We start from the raw sequence: 21,685 nt of genomic DNA, 5'->3' as shown, positions 1-21,685 counted from the left end.
TATGAAAAATCAATTGGCCCGATGCCCAAGGGAGGCCCAAAATGCATTAACCCAAAAGTTTTTTTTTCTGAAGAGAAGAAAATAGGAGCATATGGTTAAAAAAACAAAAAGAAAGAAATGGGAGCATATTTTTTTAATAGACATGAGCGTAAAATATAGCATAATTAAATTAATTATAATTAAAATTTAATAAACTTAAATTATATATTTTAAAAATAAAATACATAATATAAAATATAGCAATGAAATAATGAATTAGAGGAGCAACAATTAAATAGATATTAAAGAGTTTTTATTTTACAATTTGTTTAACTAGGAAATTGAATAATTTTAATTTATTTATATATATATATTAATTTTAATATATAAAAATAATATAAAATCTATTATAAAATCTATTATATATTTTATTTATATTATTTTTTATTTTATATAAATATAAATATATATAATAAATATAAATATATAAATATATGTAATTAATATATATTAATATATTATATTATTAAATAACTTATCACTTTCATATATATAATTAGAGAATTAATAATTTAATTATAATTTAAAATAATTAAATAATTAATTAATTAATTAATAAAAAAAATTATGTTGCAATATACTTAAAAAAGTCACATAATAATATAATAATATCATAAAAGAGAATTTTAAGTGTTCTTAAAAATATCTGTTTAGTTTTTAAAAAATATTTTTTAATAATTTAATAATTAAAAATATTATAATATTAACAATAAAATAAATATTAACGGTAAGGGTGCTTGAGGACACGTCATTTATAATAAAAATTACTTTATAAAATTTAAATATCATGAAATTATTCTCTCATAATATTAACTATAACGACTTAATTTAGCTATAATGTTTTCGCCTTAAGCCCAAAATAATTTTTTCTAAGAGAAGAGCAAATAAAATAAAAAAATAAAAAATAATTTTGTAATCGTAAAATGTGTTCATTTTGAAGGTTTAGGAATTTTTTTTTGGTAGTAATAAGAAAAAATAAAATGAAAATTGGGGGCTGGCTAGGAGTTTTTCAAATTTTTTTTTTTTTGGTTAAATAGAAACGAGTCCTGATCACTGATCAGATCCGCTGTGACTTCGACTTCTTTTGAGCAATAAGAGAAAATACCAATTCTTGTATTACTTATTTGAATCAAATCCCGTCGAAAGATTAAATTCCCTTCTCCTTTCTTCGCTACTCTCTGCTTTTCCTGAGGTAAGTTTCATTTTTTTTTCTTTTTTTTTTGTTGAATTTAGTATTTAATTGTGGATGACAGATTGCTGAAATTTTCATTGATTTGACTCGATTAGAGTTTTTCCTTTTTATAAGTTTGTTTCGATCCATGGGAAGTTAAGCTTTTTTGAGTTTGCATTTTTTATTTTGTGTGGTGCCTATAGGCCAAAGGACGATGGCGAAGATGATGATGATGATGATGATGATGAAGGCTGTTACGATGTCGTTTTTGTTAGTTGTAACTCAGATTCCATTGGTGTTGGGTTTCCCATCTACAGCGCCTGCTTTTTTCTGGTCTTCTCACCACGACCATCGGTACGTTTTCCTCTTTAGTTTTCTCAAATTAACATGAACTTGATTTTCTAGGAATAGCTAGTTATGTCAATGGGAAGATGTTAGAAGGAAAATACATGAATATATGCTCTTAAAATGTAGGGATGGAGAGAACCTTCTTATTGGGTTTATGAATTATTCCCAAGTGTAAAAATGCGGATTGAGTTGAGGCTTTTCTTGCTTTTCACAAAATTTTGGAGTAAATGATAAGAAGAAAGATCTATTCTGGTCATGCCAGATAGGAAAATAGAATAAATACTGGCTTTAATTTTGCCATATCATCTTTATTCCTTTGATGTAGAATTCCATTAACAATTCATGGTCATATGCTTTCTCAGGGCAGAGTTTCATGAGTCCCCAGTTGAACAACGTTTTGTTTTCTTACTCCACATTTGAAGCAATAACATGATTAATCATAGTAAAATTCTTGTAGATTTTGGGAGGCATAAAAATAAAGACTTTATGTTTACGATCATTAATATTGTCCATCAGAGTCTCTTTCAGTAGCACTTTGACTGCCACTGAAGCAAACAATACAGCCAGGATTGAAAATCATGGTTCTCATTTTGCATCATGCGATATTTAGTGGTAACATGCTTATAAGTGCTTCATATTGATTGAGATCAATGTAAACAAGGTTTGGTTGGATCATGTACCCTAGTCATATTGTCCTGATACTATTTTCTGTTCTAACAAATGCTGCAAATCAGAATCTCATACTATATTAATATGAGTGATCACAGGTTTTCAAAAAACAGAATGGATGAAGCAGTAAATTATCAGACAATTTCTTCAAGGAATCTTGCCAGATCTATTCTGTCTGAAGGGGGCTGGTCAAACTTACTGGTTCTAAGCTTTCCTCAATGCTGATAGTTTACTTCCATGCTTTGAGTACTTTAAATTCCATACATGCAATTTCTTCTCAAAATTTTCAAGTAAAGAAAAACTTGTGTTATTTCCACCCTTTTCTGGTTGGGCTGTTCCTTGTTAATCTTGTTTAATTTTCGTTTCCATGTAGTGCACAGAAAAGAAACTTCAGCAGTCTGCAGACCTAGCACTTGTTTTTGTTGGTAGAGAGGTAAGAAATTTTGGAACTTATAATTTATAGTAGGCAGTAGAAACAAATGGTTATATGCAGTTGCCTTTAGTTTGACCGTGATATATCATTGGCCATTCAATATGGTGCACTCTTTTATGCTATTCTTCAAGTGTCAGTGTACTGATGGTTTAAATTTTGCTATCTATAGCTGCTGTCCTCAGATGTTTCATCAAGCAAAAATGCAGACCCAGCTCTTGTGAACTTGCTCAAGGTAACTGGAGTCTGTCTATGTTTAAATTGTTATTAATGACTAGATTCAGCAAATTGGGATTTGCGAAATTGTAACAATTTTCCCAAGTCCTAATTTTGTTTCTAAAGCTATATTTGTGCTCTGAACAGGTCTCTTTTACAAGGTCTAATTTCTCCCTGGCATTCCCATATGTTGCTGCATCAGAGGAGGAGACAATAGAGAATTCTTTGGTTTCAAGTTTGACAGAAACTTGTGGGCAGGACTCAAGAATCAATAATGTTGCTTTTTCAGAGTCATGCTTAATAGAGGGCGACAAATTTCAAAAGCTTGCAGATGTGCATGCAGTTCATGTAAATCAACTTGAATAATGTTTGACAAATTATAAAATTTTTGGGGATCTGTGGAATACCTCTGATTATCTTTCACCTATAAAAAATGAACAGGACTATCTGGTTTCAAAGATGGAAAAGAGAACAGATGGGCAAGCAGATCTGGTTGTATTCTGCCATGGAGGCTTGTATTCTTCAAAAGGACTTGAGCAACCACAAACTGAAAGTGTGTTAAATTCGTTGTTGCTAGAGGATGTCAGAATTTTATAATTGATGCCATCTTGTTTGTTTGAGAAATTTTCATGCAAATACATTAATTAAATGTGCAGGTGAAACTTTGTCTGAGCTTATCAGTTCTGTGGACACACTAGGGGCAAAGTACGAAGTACTGTACATTTCAGATCCATTTCGATCAATCCAGTATCCTTCTCATCGAGAACTGGAAAGATTTCTTGCTGAAGGTACTGCTGGAAATGGATCACTCAATTCCAGAATTTGCGATGAAGTTTGCAAGATCAAATCATCTCTTTTGGAGGGAGTTTTAGTTGTAAGTTCCCATTTTGATGTTTCATTTGTTTTTAATTTGGTAATGATAGTGCTTTGTTTGTTGAACGTCGGCCATTCTGTATTGTCATCAAGTTCTGTAGTCCATGTTCATAGGAGAGGGCATGCTTTTAATGGCCTGCTATATACTATTTCTCATGAAGAGTGCTTCTGTTGTCTGTATAATGTGCTGTCTTGAGGAAAAAGTTTGTTTTTTTTATAAGTAACTTGATTAAGAAATGTCAGGGGTTTTCAATCATATAAGGTGTACACAAGTGCAAATCCACCTTAGACTGGGAAAAAACAATAAAGGGAAACAAAATAAAGTCATAGGACCAACTATTATAATTTGTTCGTATTACTTGTCCTCTGCTAACTGTACTAGAAATAGAGATCTCAAAGAAGAATTCTTATATCATCTCCTATTTTTGTGTGATAGAATACTAGCAAAACTGGCCTAGGCAGTTCTAACAAACTTTCCCCCCTCTCCTTCTCTTTCCAAATTAAATTCCCAGTAGCACCAGCATCCTTGATTGGTCTTTCCCTTCATTCTGGAGTCTAGACACTAGTGAAATGCCATATCCACTTAACAATCATTGTTTGATCAAATAAGATTGGAAGCCCCTGATTGGCTTCCTGGAATATGCCGATTTTAGTTAGCAACAAGCCTGCGAATTTTGAATTGAAGCCAAGTTTAGTGCCTTAGTTTTGATGGGTAAAAATTCCTTTTGACATCCGATTACCTAACTGGATTTTTCTGTTCTTCTCTCATCTTTTAATTTAGCTGGTTTACAGTTGCTGTTTCTCCATGATCAATTTTTTTTTTCATTTCTTTAATGAGATGAATGAGCTTTTGCAAGGACTGAAGAGCTTATTTTAAACTGAAGCAGCACTAATGTTTTAGGAACTGATATCTTCAGGCATAACTTTCATGCTTGGCTGGTGAGAAACAAAGAAGGAAAAAGAGAGAGGAAATTAAATATAAGAGATAATGAGGAGGGAAAGAATAAGAAGTGAGACTGGGAACAGGGAATTGAGAGAAAATCTAGGAATAGGATTCTGTTATTGTAATTCAACACACATGAATTCTTTACAATTCACTGGTCTTTTATATTGACTATAGCCCTCATAACCAAAACTATTAACTATAAAATAGTGTAGTTGTACCATTCACTATCTATTAATGATTGTTCCTAAGTCCTAACTTTTCCCTCCCCATGAAGATCATCCTTGTCCCCAAGGATGAACTGAGAAATACTGAATTCACTCCTCTCAATCTCAACACCAAGTTTCTTACATGGTGCAGGGTCCAGTAAATAATTTTATTGTTAGTTAATATAGATGCATTCTTTACAACTCCCTGTTCTTCTTTATCTACTATAGCTCTTATAAGCAGAACTACTAACTATAGAATGCTGTAGTTTTACTTGGCACTAACTACTAACAATTGTTCCTAACATAATGAAGAGGCAAGTGCCTTAGCTATAAGGGGTTATGTGTTTATTTTGGTTCTCGGAAGAAATAAGTAGTTCAGTAAATTTGCTCTTTGGTTTTTAACATCATTTATGAAATTTCTCAATTTGTACAACTATAAAATGCTGTAATTTTACCGTGCAGTAACTACTAATAATTGTTCCTAACACAATGAAGAGGCAAGTGCCTTAGGTATGAGGGGTTATATGTTTATCTTGGTTCTCAGAAGAAATAAGTTCAGTAATTTGCCCTTTGATTTTTAATATCATGCATGAAAATTCTGCAATTGTCTATGCTGGAGGTGCCATCATGTTCATCTTCTTGCTTCCCTTCTTCCCATCTGATTTTTACATTATGCTTTATATTTTGATGCTTTTGTTGTCCTGACATACCTGTTTCTGATGCCCCAGGGGATCGTTTTGCTTATCATTTTAATAGCAGGCCTTTGCTGTATGATGGGCATTGATACCCCTACAAAATTTGAGACACCCCAAGACTCTTAATAGGTTTCCTGGCAGATAATACCTTTGTGTTCTGTACTGAGCCTTCTGTTCTTCGTACTGGTGTAACAGATTAGTTGTCTATATCTATTTGCAGTGAACTTAAATGTTGCGCTGCGATTTTAGTCCACTTGGTAAGGGCTTTATATGATGTTGGTAATGACGGAGTGCAGTATTTTTTGTGTGGACATCGTGTACCTTGTGTACTTTTGTTTCATCCTTGTGCAATGTAATCATTTGATTCTTCGAGTAGGTTTTATGAGGGGAAAAATTACTTGGCTTTGCTGCAACAAAAATTTAAGATCAAAGTTTTGGCTTCCAATATTCGTAGTAGAAATGGATGGCATTAGAAGAATTACTTTATTGCTTCTATATATTTAACAATATTTAGCTTTTAATGCACGGAGATGCATTGAGGAGGGAAATACGAATGCACAAAAGGGGAGTTCCAAAGGGCCTGTCCCTATGCTAATTAATCATTTTTTCCTCTCGTTTTTAAGCGCAGGTAATGTGGTCTACTGCTTTGTAGAATTTTCATTTCTGCCTATGTTGTAAAATATCGTTTGCCGTTTCAGACTAGTGGAGATGAGGTGATAATTCTCAAGTTCAATTCCTTTCCCATCAAAAGGCAGTAGGTGATTAATGTCAATTATTTAAAGGCCTTTTGAATCAATGGCCTTTTCAAGATTTTCTCTGAATTTTCCGAAACTTGCCTAACAACTGATTCTCTCGGATTTACACGTAATGGTGGCCTTCTGCTACCACTGGCATCAATCACCCACTCTTAAAAGGATTTGTTTCCATCTTTCACTGTCAGGGTCTTACAATCATTCAATATCACTAACTCCTTGTGATACCCAACTTTCGGCATAAGGGGCAAAGTTGGTTGCGTCTTTCCTTGTGCGTGTGAGGGAGATTTTTGGCAAAGAGTGACGGACACTAATCTCTTTTTGTGGCAGAGTGAAGAAGATGGGCCTTGTTCTATTGTTAGAACCCTGACCGTAAAAAAGAAAAAAAAAAAATCCAAGATTCTGACAGCAACGCATATGGCCTTGATCTGTGACTGACCTCACTCCCCTAGATTTAACATATAAATGCTGCAGTACTCAAGTTCATGTTTGTGCGTACAAGATTCTCCCACCTGTTGATTTGTCATCTGTTTGTTTTTGTCTTTTTTGTCATATTCCTCCGTTGATGACCCTTGGAGTAGCACTAGAGATACTGTTATTAAGTAATAATGAGGTTCCCACGTGAACATTATTTTCTGCACTGCAAACAATCACCATCCAAGCCATCACGGATCTTTTTATCCTCTTTTATCTTCTTTCACTATCTACTTCTATAAATATGAATAAAATTGTCAATAATTCTGGTTTAATGTCTCCGTTTACTGTTTTCTGAAAATGTAAATTAGGCAGCCTAATCTAGGGGTATATTATATGTTCAGTCTCTCACGATTTTGCTACCATACTCTTTTGCATATATGGAAGAAACAAACAGCCTTATCTCTAAATCCCACCTTTTAAATGGGGCCATATGAGGATCCTTCTAGTAGATGTACAATTCAAGACTTCTTTTTATTTTTTTTTTGGGCTAGCTTTGTCCTTTATTAAATCTATTTACATTTATCCCTCTTTACCCTCTCTATTTGTCCTTCCTTTCAATTTCTTTCTTATATGTCTGTAGCTAGCTATAACATTTAGCCCAAGCAGCTTCGGTGCATATGTGGTTTTCATCTATGGGGTTTGCATGTAGATGTGCAAAGTAGTATGCAGCCAAGGATGACTTGCCGACCAGTGGCCTATGCAAGAAGCAAAAGACCAAGTTGGCAAGTTGTCCTTGGCTACATGTTTCTTTACGCTCTGCGTGCCAGGCCTTTGATGATGTTTGTCTATATATTTAACTTTGTTCATGACCCTTCTTCATTTCTTCATCTTTCTTATGGTTGAGGATGACATCTGAAATAAATGCATTTCTCTGCTACTTTGCTTTATTTTTACTCGTCTTCTATATGCAAACATATGCACGTCTCTCTCATCTCTACCTCTTTCTTTCTACTACCATAACATGTTTATGATCAATAAGGCACTTGAAAAGAATGAAAAGTTTCAAGTTTTCATTCTTTTTTTTTTTTTTTTAAATATTTACAATAAGGGATATCCTGCGGCTATCTTGTGCGCATCTGGGTTAAGTCTCTTCCTTGAACCTTTTTAGGGTTTGTTTGTTTTGATGGGGTAAAGAAAGAGCAAGTGATGGAAGGTTAAGAAAAGATAAAAAAGATTATAATAAAAGAAAATTGTCATGTTTTGAGAAGGAGTAAAGTAATGAAAAAGCAAAAAGAGCTAAATGTATATCTTTTATGTTTATGAATAAGTGAATGACTGGTAGATTTGAGTGGTGTAAGAAATGAAATAGTTTAATTTTATAAATGTTTTAATAAAAGACATTGAATTTTATTTTTTTATAAATTTTATTAATTTCAATTGATTTCATAAAAATTATGGTAATCAAAAATTAAAAAATTTTAAATTAATTTATTTATTTTTTAATTATTTTATAAATAAAATTACTTAATTAATAGTTATTGATGGAGAAAAAAAAAACAATTTGATGATGAAAGATTAGTTAGATATATTTTATACATTTTTTTTAAAAAAATTAATAAATAAGGTGATTAACTCTTTATCATTTGCATATTGATGGGATATGAATTTAATAAGTCGAAAATTTTGTCCAATTTACTTAAGTTCAAATTTTAATCGGCTTGGTTGAATTAATCAAATGCTGATACCAAATGATAAATCACATATAAAATAAATTATTACATGTTATAATATAAAATATTTTGGAAAAATCCCTATAAAAATTTAGCAGAAATGGTAAATTTTATTGAAGCAAAATTAAAATTGAATTATTTGTTGTTACAAATTAAAATATATTGAGTATAATAAAATTTTAATAATAAATTTAGTGATAATGGGTGAAATCACTTAATTGATTAGGCAGGCATGTTCATCTATGCGTTTGCAGGCTAATGGCTTGTTTACTGTTTATAATTAGTCTCTTAAAGTTGAAGAAATACAATAATCAATCGTCATCATCATTCCATTAACTAAATAATTCTTTCATTGAAAATTAATGTAGTTTATAGTAATTAAATCAATAAGAAAACATCAATAAAAGAATTATATATATATATATATATATATATATATATATATATATATATATAATCCATGATATATCAGTCTCTAGAAGAATATATAAAACTTTAGAAAGGTGACTAATTCAACTTATAATATATATATATTTTTTGAATATGAGATCTCATAGTTTTAAGATCATTCTAATATTATTAAATTAAAGATAATTAGTAACGTTTGATATACTTTAAATTATTGTTATTATTAATTAATTTTCTTGTTAAGCGTACCTTAATTAGGAATGTTCACCAACTAATTAAAAACCTTGTATAATGATGGTCGCTTTTGGAGTAGGAGAATGTTGCTTTCCTGGGTAGTGAAAACATTACTTTGCCATGAAGCTTAACTTTATACATATATATATATATATATATATATAAATGAATCTTAACTTAAGATACTGCCATTCCCAACCCCACACTCAGTTTGGTCCATTAAACAGTATGTCACAATGAAGAGCAACAACCCCACTTTTCTACTTGCCAACAAACACTAAAATAAGCCCCACCTCTCCTTATAAAGGATTGAAAAAGTATAGACTTGAATATGAGTTTATTAGATGAGTAACGCGTCTTCAATTACTGAACTAAGTTAAATTAGACTCATCACTCCATTTTTTTACTAGGTAATGAAAAATTGAATTTTTTTAATGAGTCAAGAGACTTTATATCTTTTCATTGTTTAATTTATCCTCCCAGTGATAATCACTCAGGTTCGATTGGTTCAAAGAAGTTCACATGCACAGTGTAAATAACAAAATATATAGCAAAAGATTTGATTCCTAATTGAAAATGGCCAAATGGGGAAGATCACATCTCTTTTGGGTACCTAAAATATTAAATATTAATTTAGAATCGAATGAATGTTTTGAGGTGTTGGGATGATGTTGAGGATTATGGTCATTCCCCAAATATTCATGGTACGTTCTTGAATCTTGATTATAAATTAATAACAACTCTAATATATATTTCTTGAGGTTTGTGTCATTATCGTAAGTTGGAACAGTATTTTCTCTGCTCCACTGATTCATCTGTAATGGCGTGGTTTGCACACCAAAATTCCACTCCAAAAGACGAAAATATATTTATTTTATTAGTCAAGACTTGACTTAACAAGAAATTTTTAGTTAGCTTAAAATATAAATATATAAATTTATATATTTAATAAGTAAATTATATTATATATTTTATAATTTAAATTCATGATAAATTAAATTTAGATAAGAAAACTTTTCAAATAAAATGTGGTCGGTGAGGAGTAGTGAATATGTCAACTTTCTTAATGGATTGGTAAAGCTTGCATATGACGTGAAGAGTTGATATATGTGAAGAGTTATGGGACCCTCGACAGTAAATTAAAAATGGTAATTAATTTAACTCTCTGTTCTATCTCTTTCATAAATGCAAAGGATTGTAGGTTATGTTTTTGTCATGAGGCTATGAGCCAAGTTAGCCAACGATTATAATCTGTACAGCATACGAAAGCAATTGTTGTTTTGCTTGACGGTTTCACATGGGATTTCAGAGACATGTTCTATATATATATATATATATATAAAGTTAAACTTGAGTTCTGCTGCAACAAATTAACACATAATTTCTTTATTTGTTCAGTATCTGAAATATCAACTCCCTCTCTCATCCCTTGATATCCTTAGATTTTGATTTTGATTTTGATTTTTATTGCTTTCCTTTTCTCATATATAATCATGCAATTCTAATCAAACCCACATATTATGATGTATGCCATAGAGACTCGTGCCATTAAGTCATTTTGACTGAAGGGAATGGAATAGTGCCTGTTTAATCTCAACTCTCGAGCGCTAGTTTTGTCCTTGCTCAGGAATGGTTGCAGAGTTTGTTCTGAGATCACCTGTTTAACCTTCCATGGTTTGAGCTTTAGCAAACCCAGAAAATGAATGGTATATACTTGATTCTCTAAATTTTTGAGTGGAAATGTTTCTTTTTCTTAAAGCACAGTATTTATTTATCTTGCTTATTTGTTGAGTTGCAGAACGTGAATAAAGAAGAGAGGACAGGAAGTAGTAAAATAAATCTTTCTGTGCATATTTTGTAGTCTCAGAAAGCGATAATATGAGCATGGATACGAAAAAATCCGTTGGAAACCTTGCAGCAACTCTTCATGCTCTACTGGGTCTAAAGGCACATCTAACTCCCCACTGGGTCAAATCAGTTTGTGATATAATAAAAACCCTGCCTTCTGAGTTTGATGCCAAAGTAGATGATGATGATTCTGGGAATGCCATTTCAAAAATAAAAGGTAAAAACCCAGTCTTTTCTTTTTCAGAATAAAACCATAAATCAAATTATAATAGCAGCTATTGCTCTTGATTTTTCCCTGTAATTAAACAGATGAACTTGATGCCTTAACTAGCCGTATAAACCAGCTCAGCATAGAGAGAAGGCAGCTCCTAATTCATTATCTGGACTTGAAAGGTCAGTCCTTTTTCATTTAATATTAATTGCAGTTGAAAACTCTGGTTTTCTGCAATCATATGGTATTAAATTTCCACACGAGAATTCTAGTCTGAGCTTTAACATTAAATTAGTTACCTTAATACATGCAAATACAAGGCTTTGAATCTGAAATCCCATGCTATCATGTTAGATTTCAACCTGAAAAGCCTGCTTCTTGCCATATTTTGGGGTTGCAGGGAACATTCGTGTATTTTGTCGCGTAAGACCTATCACGCAGGGGGAGAATTTTGGTCGGTTAAGACCTGCAGTGGCTGTGGATTCAAATAATGTTCTTTTAAAACTTGCTGCTAATAAGAGTAAGAATTACAGTTTTGATAGAGTTTTCCACCCAGGTTCATCACAAGGTAATGAAATAATTCTCTTTACCGAAGTCTTGTTTTGTTTTTTCTCCTCGCAAAATATGCAAATACTACAAAGCACTGAACGCTCACACGTTAAGGCCATGGTTTAATAGCTGCCAATTTGCAGATGAAGTTTTCTCAGAAGTTGAACCAGTCATCAAATCTGTTCTTGATGGTTACAATGCTTGCATTTTTGCTTACGGGCAGACTGGTACAGGAAAAACTTTCACAATGGTGAGGACTAGCTAATTTGCAGATGAAGATATATTAACTGCAGAATATACGATATGAAATGGATGCAATTTTTGTATAACCAAAAAGAAAATTGTTCTAACTAGGTTTTGTTCTTGCTATGATATTTTCAGGAAGGTAAACCAAATGCTCCTGGGGTAGTTCCTCGCACATTCCAGGCGCTATTCAAGCAAGCAGTTGACAGTAACCATTCATTTCTTATCAGATTCAGTATGCTTGAGATTTACATGGGAAACCTCAAGGACTTGCTGGTCCCCAAGCCAATAAAAGCTACAGATCCTATGTCTCCTTGGTAAGTAAGTTGGTTGTTTGGATGTAGACTCACATACGTCCATGAGGCTTGGCTACATCGTTATATTCTTGTACGATCAACATAAATTGTTCTGAAACCAAAGTTCATGGCTATCCAGCTACACTGTTTTATCAACAAAGAGAAAGAGAAGCAGCTAGTTGAAAGTTTTCACACTGAAAGAGGAGCTGAAATAGTGTGCTACGTGATCATAAGATTCCTGTTTGAGATTGCAGAGAAGGTTGCTTTAGCAAAACTGCAATCGCAGCCACAAATGCAATTTTGATCTTGAGATTCCCGTTTGAGAATGCAGAGAAGGCTCGTAGAAAGCTTAGACCTAAACACAATTGAATAGAGAAACAAGCTCATTGCAGCCGACTTTGACTGGCTTAGAATTGATGTTTAGTTGAATTAAACATGTAGAACAGTACTTTTTTCTAGAGTCAACACATAACCATCATCTTACCATATGCCTCTAGATGAGACATTTACCACTAAACTCATACCAAAAAGTTCCATAGTTTTCAAGTTCCTGGGTTCTAAGATATTAAATTACCATTATGAACAGAGAGTTGATTGGCAATCAATAACCATTTCATTGCTTTTTAATATACATGCATTACAACAATCCTCTATAAGATAATCTAGTATCTCTATGAACAGCCTTTCAATTCAAACAGACCCAGAGGGAGGAATTGAAATTGACAACCTTGTATCAATTCAAGTAAATGACTTCCACCAAGCTTTGAGGCTGTACAGATTAGGATGCCGTTTCAGATCAACTGCCTCAACAAACTCCAACATATCTTCAAGCCGATCTCATTGGTAACCACTTTATCTGCATAGAATATTACTTGTCTGTTCAATTTAGCATAAACATTAGAGTAAAGCATGAAAAACATAATCGATTATGTAGTTATCTTGAGATTGAATACTAATAAATTTCAGAATTGCTTACTGCAGAGCAATAAAATTATCCTTGTTCTTTTATCTTAAAAAAAAAAGAAGGAATTACCTATGTTCTAAATTCTTTATTTTTGTCATTGCTCTAATAGCATGATCCGCATAGCAATAACTTGCTTTGATGCTCATGAGAGGCGCCGGGAAACAAACAAAATTTGGTTAGTGGACCTTGGAGGAAGTGAGCGTGTGCTGAAGACAAAGGCATGGGGCAAAAGACTTGACGAAGGAAAAGCTATTAATTTGTCACTCTCTGCTCTTGGAGATGTAATTAATGCCCTCCAAATGAAAAAGCGTCATATACCTTACAGGTAGCTGTGAAACTCACCAAATCCTCAATTCATCCACACAATTTTGGTTGGTCACAAGAATTGTTTTGGCTGCTTGGTGCTATGTTAGGTCTCATCTGAATTTGATTTTGTGAAAAAGAGCCATTGTGCTTTACAAATTTTGGTTAGGATAGCAAAAGAAGACCAAGTAACAGGAATTGTCTCACACCGACCATTCTCAGCACTATAAAGGAGAAATAAATACAATTCCGCTAAGCTTTCAAGATTCCACATGCATTAAAGTTAAACAGAAAATCATCACTATTCTGCATCTAATCTACCAATCAATTTGGCTATTTAATGGGGGCTTGTCCAGCATCAGAGTAAACCCTAACTTGCAGCTTTTTACTTTTGACAGGAATAGCAAGCTGACACAAGTTCTTAAAGATTCTCTAGGTAATTATATCCTACATTAAATTTCATGTTAACTTTCATAGTAGCATGCAATGTAGCTACGAACTCAATGTAGGGTGGCTTACTTCTTGCTTAATCCTTTCAAGGAGTACTCTAAAGGCAATTTTGGTTCACTGTAAAAATGGAATTGGAATGGAAATTGATGCCATTTAGATATCACATTCGAACTTCACAATTTATAAGCAAACATAACTTCATTTTGAAAAATTATACTAAAACTGAATCCCATTTCACCTAAAAAAAGTGAATCAAATGTGTAACATATCATACAGAACTTAGAACTTGGGGCTCTTTCTATGCCAAGCAACATATGAAATCCTAATATAGGACTTGCATTCTATTTCCATTTCTAGAATGAATAGAACAGGCCAAAGAATATTATAACAAATAAACTTAGACCATTGTCATTCTTCATATTTATAGCCAAGCCACCTAAATCTTTTAAGTTGCATGTAAAGTAAGTAATATGGCTATTATAGATAAAGTCATTGATGCAGGCCACCAAATTTATAAGTATGTGTGCTTTATTTCTATTATTTGTTAATTTTATATGCAATAAAATGTAACTTAAATGGAATTGCTACTATTGCAACCAATAAGTACACGTACATGCTATAATTGGTTATTCTCAAAGTATAGGCAATCATTGCAAATTGAAAAAAGGCCTGGGGAATGTAAATGATGCTTTGTGCTATGATCTAAATACATTTTTTTTTTCCTAAAGTACATGTTTACACTTTTATTTTCAGGTGATGATTCAAAAACACTAATGCTAGTCCATGTCAGTCCCAAAGAAGAAGATTTATGTGAGACCATATGTTCCTTAAATTTCGCAACAAGGGCGAAAAACATTCACCTAGGAAATGAGGATACAATAGTAAGTAAGCACAGTACTGTATTTAAGATTGTGTTGATTAGTTTGCATATTTTGTATCACAAATATTAAGCCCGAGAAATTAAAGATTGATTGTTAATTAGATCCAGCTATTTGTTATTTGAGAAAGGCATAAATCTTTTTAACAAAGTACATTTTTATGTTGATGTGCTACTACATATATCAAGTAAAACATATTATGGGTTAAAGATGAAAATGAATGACAAATTGCTTTGTTATAAAAATGATGTTTTAGTTGCAAAAGAAGACAGATTAGCCATTATGAATAGGATACTAACCAAAAAGGTGAACTTTTGAAATCAGGAAGTAAGAGAGCAGAAGGAAGTAGCAATGGCAAATCTGCAGAGAAAGATGATAGAGACTGAACATGAGCGGTTGAACGTTAGACAAGAAATTGAGAAATTAAAAAAGAGATTAGAAAATTTCAGAGGAAAAAGTTTATATTCTGAGGAGCAACATGAGGAATATAATTTTATTGAAGAACCACTTACAAAGAACAATGTTGGAGACCAAATAGTTGATCCCTTGTCAAAGATACCGGGATTTATGAGGCCAACCGTTTGCAGCCAAAGAAAATCTGGGACAAATTATCAAACTTCAGAATGGAAAGTCCCAGTCCCTGGAAGAAGGAAAAGGCCATCATCTAATCGTGCTGAGTCTGTGACTTTTCCTGTGGAGGATCATTCAGATTACAAATCAGAACACAGTGTTTCCAAATCTAGCTGTTTGGTGGGATTAGACACGAGAAACAGTGCTGATAATGCAACAGAATACAGCCAAGACACTCTTGAAACTGATGTTGAAATGACTGGCATCCGACGGCAAGAAAAAGCACCTTGTTCAGCTAGTCAAATGAATGACATTGGTCACATTCAGAAAATTACAGATAGACAGAAAAGCATGACTAATAATTACATCAAATTTTCGAAGGTTGACAATTGGCTTGACCTACAAAAGAATGAAACCAATATGAGTGGTTATACTCATAGGACTAAGCGGGTTTTAGCTATTCCTAACTCCAAGAAGAAACATCAGCATAACGAGCAGAGCAAAGACAATGTGGCTTTTGATGAAAAAATACATAGTTTTCATGATTATAGAATGCCAAACATCCACAGTGAAAAAGATAAAATGGTTACTGTCAGGGGAGTTGGAATGATTATATCAGAAGTGGCAGTTGACAAACCACTAAAAAATTTCCAGGATTTATTCAATGAGGACTCAAGATCTCATTTCAGTTCAAAATCTCAGACAACTGAAGGAAAAGGAATGATACAAACACAAGATTTTGTAGATGACTCATCAACAGAAGATGACAAATGGAGCACTTTTTCTCCAGAAGACGTGTATTATCATAGACTAGGTGACTATAAGGATCATAGTGGAGCCAATGCACTGTCTTTCAAGCAGACAGTAGAAGGCGAAAATGAAATTTCAGACACTTTCCAGTTAAAGAACCATGGAAGATCTGATTTAGGTGGCACCAACATTTACTCAAAAGGGGATTCCAGTGACTCAACGTCCATGTTAGAACTTGAATCATGCTGTCCACAATTATCCACTGAATCAGTTACAGAAGACGGTGAAAGGCAAGACTCAGATTTCTCTATTCAACCCTCAACAAAAGAAAGAAGATGTGACATACTCCAACTGAGATCTCAAAGAGCATTATTTGAGGACTATTCAAACCAGAAGGATTTAACAAAGCAATTTGACAAATTTCAAGGAGAAACACAGAAGACAGGTAAAAACTTTTGGGTCAACTAGATATTTGCCTATTTTTTGACCAAGTTCATTGTTTCTGAAGTAATGTTCCCATAAGCTCTTAGCCACCTCCCTCCCCCAAAAAGTTAAGAGAACAAAAGAAAGAAAATTCACTTTAACCTAACTTGCACAAATATTAGAAAACTCCAGGAAAAAAACTTACATCTGTGGTTATCCAACTTTAGCAAGGATGTAGTTCATCTTACAAAATTATTGAACTGTTTTTGGCCAGGAATATGCCATATTCTGAAACAGAAAATCGAGATTTTATGCATCGGTGCTCTTCTAGGATCGGGGTTTTGTAATCTAGGATATGAGCATGAGTTCTTCTATGGGTTAATGCTTTGAAGCAACACCAGTGGATGAAAGCATTAGCAATTTCTTGAATGGTGGAGACAGGGGTGGAGGTGAGATGCAAATGGAACATCACAAAAGCTCATGTTGTAGCCTTATGTCGTATTTGCTAGATGCAAGGTTAATCCTGTTTAAGCAATGCTATGTGCATGCATACTTGTGCAATAAAGCAGGTATAAACGGTTTTCATGGCTTTATCTAAATGTTGTATATACTGAAATTATATACCTACTTCCATAGCAGGAAAGTTCTTATTCAAGTTCTGGCCCAGCTTCCATGCCTAGAATATCCATCCAAAGAAACAAGAGGACGCAAAATTAATGATGTTCATCAGATAGACTAGACAACTATTGGTCTATGTACATAAATTTGTATGTTTAAATGCAAATATGGAACAGGTTCACCTAGTTTTACCATCCCTGTTGGGATATACAAAAGCCGTCTTGCATGCAAAAACCTTGTGTTGTTCCTGTCTATTTATAAATATTTTTAAATTATATCATGGAAATTTTGTAATATTCTCATAAATTAGTTATTTTTGAAAGAAAGAGGTGCACACCAATCCTCACTTTCAAAATTCTTTACAACACTTGATGATTCAACATTTTGACTAAGAGGATGTTTTCAATCAGTCATTGTTCATAATCTTCAGTGTCTAACAAATTCTTCAAGGCTTCAGATTTCACTTACCTGCTACAAATGAGAACTTCTCACTATCCGATATTATCAAAACTTTAGATATGTATGGGTAATCCGAATAAAATATCACTTTTTCATATTGGCTAACCAAAATTAATTGATAATTTTTTGCTATCCCTTATTAACTAACACTTTGTTTGGTTATCTCTCTGTGCACAGGAAAAGAGACGAAATAAAATGAAGGAAAAGAAGAGGAGAAAGGAAGTAATATTAATTTTCCCTCATGTTGTTTTATATTGAGGTTGAATTTCCCTTGTTCAGTTATCTGCAAGCAAAAGAAGAAAATGTTCTTCTCTTCTTCATTTCCCTTGGTTTCTCTCCAAGTTGGAGGAAATTTTATGGCTTTTAAAGGAATTTGGGAAAAAATTTACTTTCCTTTCTCCTTTGTTCTCTGTCCCTTTTAGCATCCAAAATTCCAAACAAAAAGAAATGACTAAAACTTCATTTCTCCTCTTCCTTTAAACAAACAAAGCATAACAGAATAAAGTAATTTGAATTGTTATGCACATGTCTTTTAATTATTAAAAAATATCTAAGCAATAAATATAAAAGACCAATAAGGAATTATGTATTTCAGAATTTGCTTATTTTACAAGAGAAAATATGACTGGTCTCATTATTTTGGATAACAGCAATTCGTAAGTTTAAAGTACACAAAAGGTATTTTTCAAAATATGAAAAAGAAGTTTCTGGCCATTAATTCACCTTCTACAGGACAAATATCACCATGAAAAACCATAAAGACAAACCACTTCCCTTCTTACTTCTTGAAAGATTCTAAATAGAACTATCAGCTTCTCACTACAATAGGAGGTCCCAGTGATCTATGTTCCAGGTGGTTTTATGGTTTACTCAATCGTCTTTATTTTGGTATCTTTTTTTTTCAGAATTATGGTCATTTCTATCTGTAGTTTGTCTTTTGTTTCTTCCTATTTAAGAGTTAGTTTATTTGTATACAGTGGTGTATTGATTGATTATATTATAATTGAATAACATTAAATTGTTATTTTTTTGAAATCTAAAGGTTATGCATTAGCTATTTTCTAAATTTGTAATATGAATTAATTGGCTTGTAATTCCTATATTATTTCAAAGCATGCTTAAGTCAAAAACAGCCATGTGATATATCTCCTCCTCCTCCTCCACACCCCCCACCCCCCCCAACAAAAAAAACAAAAAAAACAAAGAAAAAACACACATACAAACACAACAATAAAGTTTTCTTGTTCTGCCGCTGTTGAATCCAGTCTAATAGCCTATGAGCATCATATAGAACACTTCACACCTATTCAGTAACTCTAATTTGCACTGGCATTTGGGAAGAATAACCAACAGATAAAACAAAACTAAACCCCTAAACAATTGACTTCTGGGAAAGGCTTAAATTATTATTCCAAGGGCTGAGGCTGACATAGTCACGAAATGCATTAACTATCTCTTTAGCTCCTTAACGTATTTCAATGCCAAAAGGATCTTATCATCAGCTGCTTCAAAGAATTTAGTAGATCAAATGAATACAAATGTTCTATACATTTATTTTTCTGATTAAAGTTGCCAATTCTGTATGCTACTTTCTACGCTAGATAACATTTATCATAACACTTCAATTGTCAGAAACAGAATAAAAAGTAGAAAGAGGATATGTGTGTGTGTGTCTGAAAATCTACCAGCAGCATGAAAAACATTGAGATTTTACAGTTGCGTACCTCATGTTATTGAGATGGAAAACATGCAATGGTTCTGCAATGCTCCACTTGCATGAAGGATATCAATTATCAAGTCAAGAAGAGGATGTTATGAAGTAAAAACAGTTCCCAGCTGCCTCCACAGTAAAACAAATCCTAATCCATTTGATGACATCCATAAGCTTATCTAAGTCCAGTAGAAAGAAACATCTAATTGTAAGTTTAATGACTCAGCTGTTGAACAGGCAAGGTAATGATAGCGTCTCAGGTGGCCACAACTTTAATTTACCCATTCCTAGCAGAATTTGGCTTGGAAACAGATCCCATATGGTCAAAAGTACAACATCCTATCCCTGACCATGTTCAAGCAACTCATCACATTCTCTTTGCAAATGCTCGGCAAGTCTTAATTGCCCATTTATATTGCATAGAACTTCATATATCTCATCAAATTGAGCATGTGATGTCTGTCCCGCAATAAATTCATTAACTCTATTTTTCACTTCAATGAAACTTCCTCCTGGCATCTTCCTAACACCTTTGTCCCTCATCACTGTCCTCATCACCCTGGAAGCTTTCCACCTATCACAAGAAGCATATATATTAGATAAAAGTGCGTAGTTTCCACTGTTATTGGGCTCCAACTTAATCAGGTGCTGCAATGCGCGCTCTCCGAGCACAGCATCACCATGAGTATAAGCAGCAGCAAGAAGAGATCCCCATATAGCTGCATTTGGCTCAAGTGGCATCTGTCCAAGCAGTTCTCGCGCCTCTTGGAGATAACCAGCACGCCCAAGTAAATCTATCACGCATCCATAGTGCTCAATCTTAGGTTCAATCCCATACCTCGATCTCATATTACTAAAAAATGATTGACCGATTTGAACCAATCCGGCATGGCTACAAGCAAAAAGGATGGCAATGAAAGTAACATCATTAGGTTTAACTCTAGCCTTTTCCATGCAAGAGAACAATTCAAGAGCTTCCCTTCCAAGTCCATGCAGAGCTAGTCCAGAAATCATAGTTGTCCACGTTATGATATTTTTATGCTTCATGTTCTCAAACACTTGTAATGCCTTTTTGATATTCCCTGACTTTGCATACATGTCTATAAGTGCATTATTAAGAGGAACAGTTCTACTTAATCCATGTTTGTCAATGTAGCTATGAATCCACTCACCCAATTCTAAGGCACCCAAATGGCCACATGCAGAAAGTGCAGCCAACATTGTGATTTCATCAGGCTCCACATTTTCAAGCTGCATTCTCCGGAAGATGGCAATTGCTTGGTGGGGCCGGTTCATCTGAGCATACCCAGAAATCACAGCCGTCCAAGAAATCACATTTCTTTCAGGCATGCAATCAAAAAGGTGTTGAGCATTTTCCATGTCACCCAGCTTGGCATAACCAGCAACCATTGCGTTCCACACAATCGCATCTCTTATTCTCAGGCATACCCCATCAAACAGCTTGCGAGCATCAGAAATACAACCGCAACCACAAGAAGAGTACATCTGAATAAGGGCAGTGACGACGTGAAGATCAGAGTCTAAGCCAACGCCAATTGTTTGGCAATGAATTTGCCTCCCTGTTTGAGTAGCTAACAATCGAATGACGGCCTTTAACACAAAAGGGTAGGAATAAGAGTCAGGTCGCAAGCCCGCGGACTGAATGTTGTTGAAAAGAAGGATGGCAGCCTGGGGTGGTGTTTGAGAGAAAGAGAGAGCCCTGATCATAGTGTTGTAAAGATAGATGTCAGGTTCTGCTTTGCGGGTGAAGACTGAATGGGCATAGGGAGAAAGGCCCAGAGAGGAACAGGCACCGATGAATCGGCTAAGAAGGAAGTTGTCATGGTCCAGCCCTCTGGTAACCATGAACCCATGTGTTTGCTCTATGTGCTTGAGAATGGAGCAGTGGCGTAGCAAGGAAATCAGCTGCTCTGCTAGACGTTTGTTTGTGGTTAACTGTAGAGACGCTGAAAAGGGAAGGAGGTGCATCGTGCACACTGCACAGCTCCTGTGCAGTCTCTAAAAATTACAGTGATTTTAAAAGATAATTATCTCCAATATTTAAATTTAGCTTCATCTAAAATAAATTATATATATATATAATTAAACAATATATAAATTTATATTAAATTTTATGCATGATTAGTCCAGAGATTTAACACGTAATAGATCTAAGTTTGAGTATAATTCCACAATTTTCGGACTAAAAAAATATTAAAAAAATTAATTGCACTCCTAATCAAGTACCGTGGTGTGGTGCGTACATTCATATTATATG

General features: G+C 33.7%; 3 protein-coding genes across 11 annotated transcripts; 2 read left to right on the top strand and 1 right to left on the bottom strand.

Moving 5' to 3' along the window:
* Positions 1-930: 930 nt before the first annotated feature.
* LOC110632306 (uncharacterized) lies at positions 931-5,968 on the top strand. The gene is made up of 9 exons (XM_021780482.2): positions 931-1,231; positions 1,414-1,564; positions 2,326-2,428; positions 2,601-2,660; positions 2,830-2,892; positions 3,021-3,221; positions 3,315-3,426; positions 3,530-3,747; positions 5,627-5,968. The coding sequence occupies exons 2-9, from the start codon at positions 1,425-1,427 to the stop codon at positions 5,717-5,719; spliced, it is 990 nt and encodes a 329-aa protein (XP_021636174.2). The 5' UTR covers positions 931-1,231; positions 1,414-1,424; the 3' UTR covers positions 5,720-5,968.
* Positions 5,969-10,471: 4,503 nt separating this feature from the next.
* LOC110632288 (kinesin-like protein KIN-14T) lies at positions 10,472-18,089 on the top strand. Of its 8 annotated transcripts, XR_009144379.1 has the most exons (14): positions 10,472-10,840; positions 10,996-11,199; positions 11,292-11,375; positions 11,594-11,761; positions 11,886-11,992; positions 12,124-12,302; positions 12,963-13,124; positions 13,355-13,570; positions 13,947-13,984; positions 14,752-14,879; positions 15,201-16,641; positions 16,894-17,188; positions 17,648-17,757; positions 17,874-18,089. XR_009144379.1 is itself a non-coding variant. In XM_058137227.1 (12 exons), exons 1-12 carry the CDS (start codon positions 10,834-10,836, stop codon positions 17,007-17,009), a joined length of 2,850 nt encoding a protein of 949 aa, XP_057993210.1. In that variant the 5' UTR covers positions 10,472-10,833; the 3' UTR covers positions 17,010-17,212. The 8 variants fall into 8 exon arrangements, 2 of the variants coding, with proteins under 2 accessions (XP_057993210.1, XP_057993212.1); XR_009144381.1 differs by lacking the exon at positions 17,648-17,757 and having other exon boundaries at positions 16,894-17,068; XR_009144376.1 differs by lacking the exon at positions 17,648-17,757.
* Positions 12,872-21,456, bottom strand: LOC110632290 (pentatricopeptide repeat-containing protein At5g56310). 2 transcript variants are annotated; one of them, XM_058137230.1, is made up of 3 exons: positions 19,421-21,456; positions 15,176-17,295; positions 12,872-13,137 (listed from the first exon to the last, which is right to left on the bottom strand). In XM_058137230.1, exon 1 carries the CDS (start codon positions 21,394-21,396, stop codon positions 19,747-19,749), a length of 1,650 nt encoding a protein of 549 aa, XP_057993213.1. In that variant the 5' UTR covers positions 21,397-21,456; the 3' UTR covers positions 12,872-13,137; positions 15,176-17,295; positions 19,421-19,746. The 2 variants fall into 2 exon arrangements, with proteins under 2 accessions (XP_057993213.1, XP_021636143.2); XM_021780451.2 differs by lacking the exon at positions 15,176-17,295.
* Between the last annotated feature and the right edge of the window lie 229 nt (positions 21,457-21,685).

The sequence above is a fragment of the Hevea brasiliensis genome, chromosome 15 (assembly GCF_030052815.1).
Source record: "Hevea brasiliensis isolate MT/VB/25A 57/8 chromosome 15, ASM3005281v1, whole genome shotgun sequence".
In the NCBI taxonomy this organism is placed as follows: Eukaryota; Viridiplantae; Streptophyta; class Magnoliopsida; order Malpighiales; family Euphorbiaceae; genus Hevea; species Hevea brasiliensis.
The sequence above is the reverse complement of the archived record's forward strand: the minus strand, read 5'-3'. Positions and strand labels throughout refer to the sequence as shown.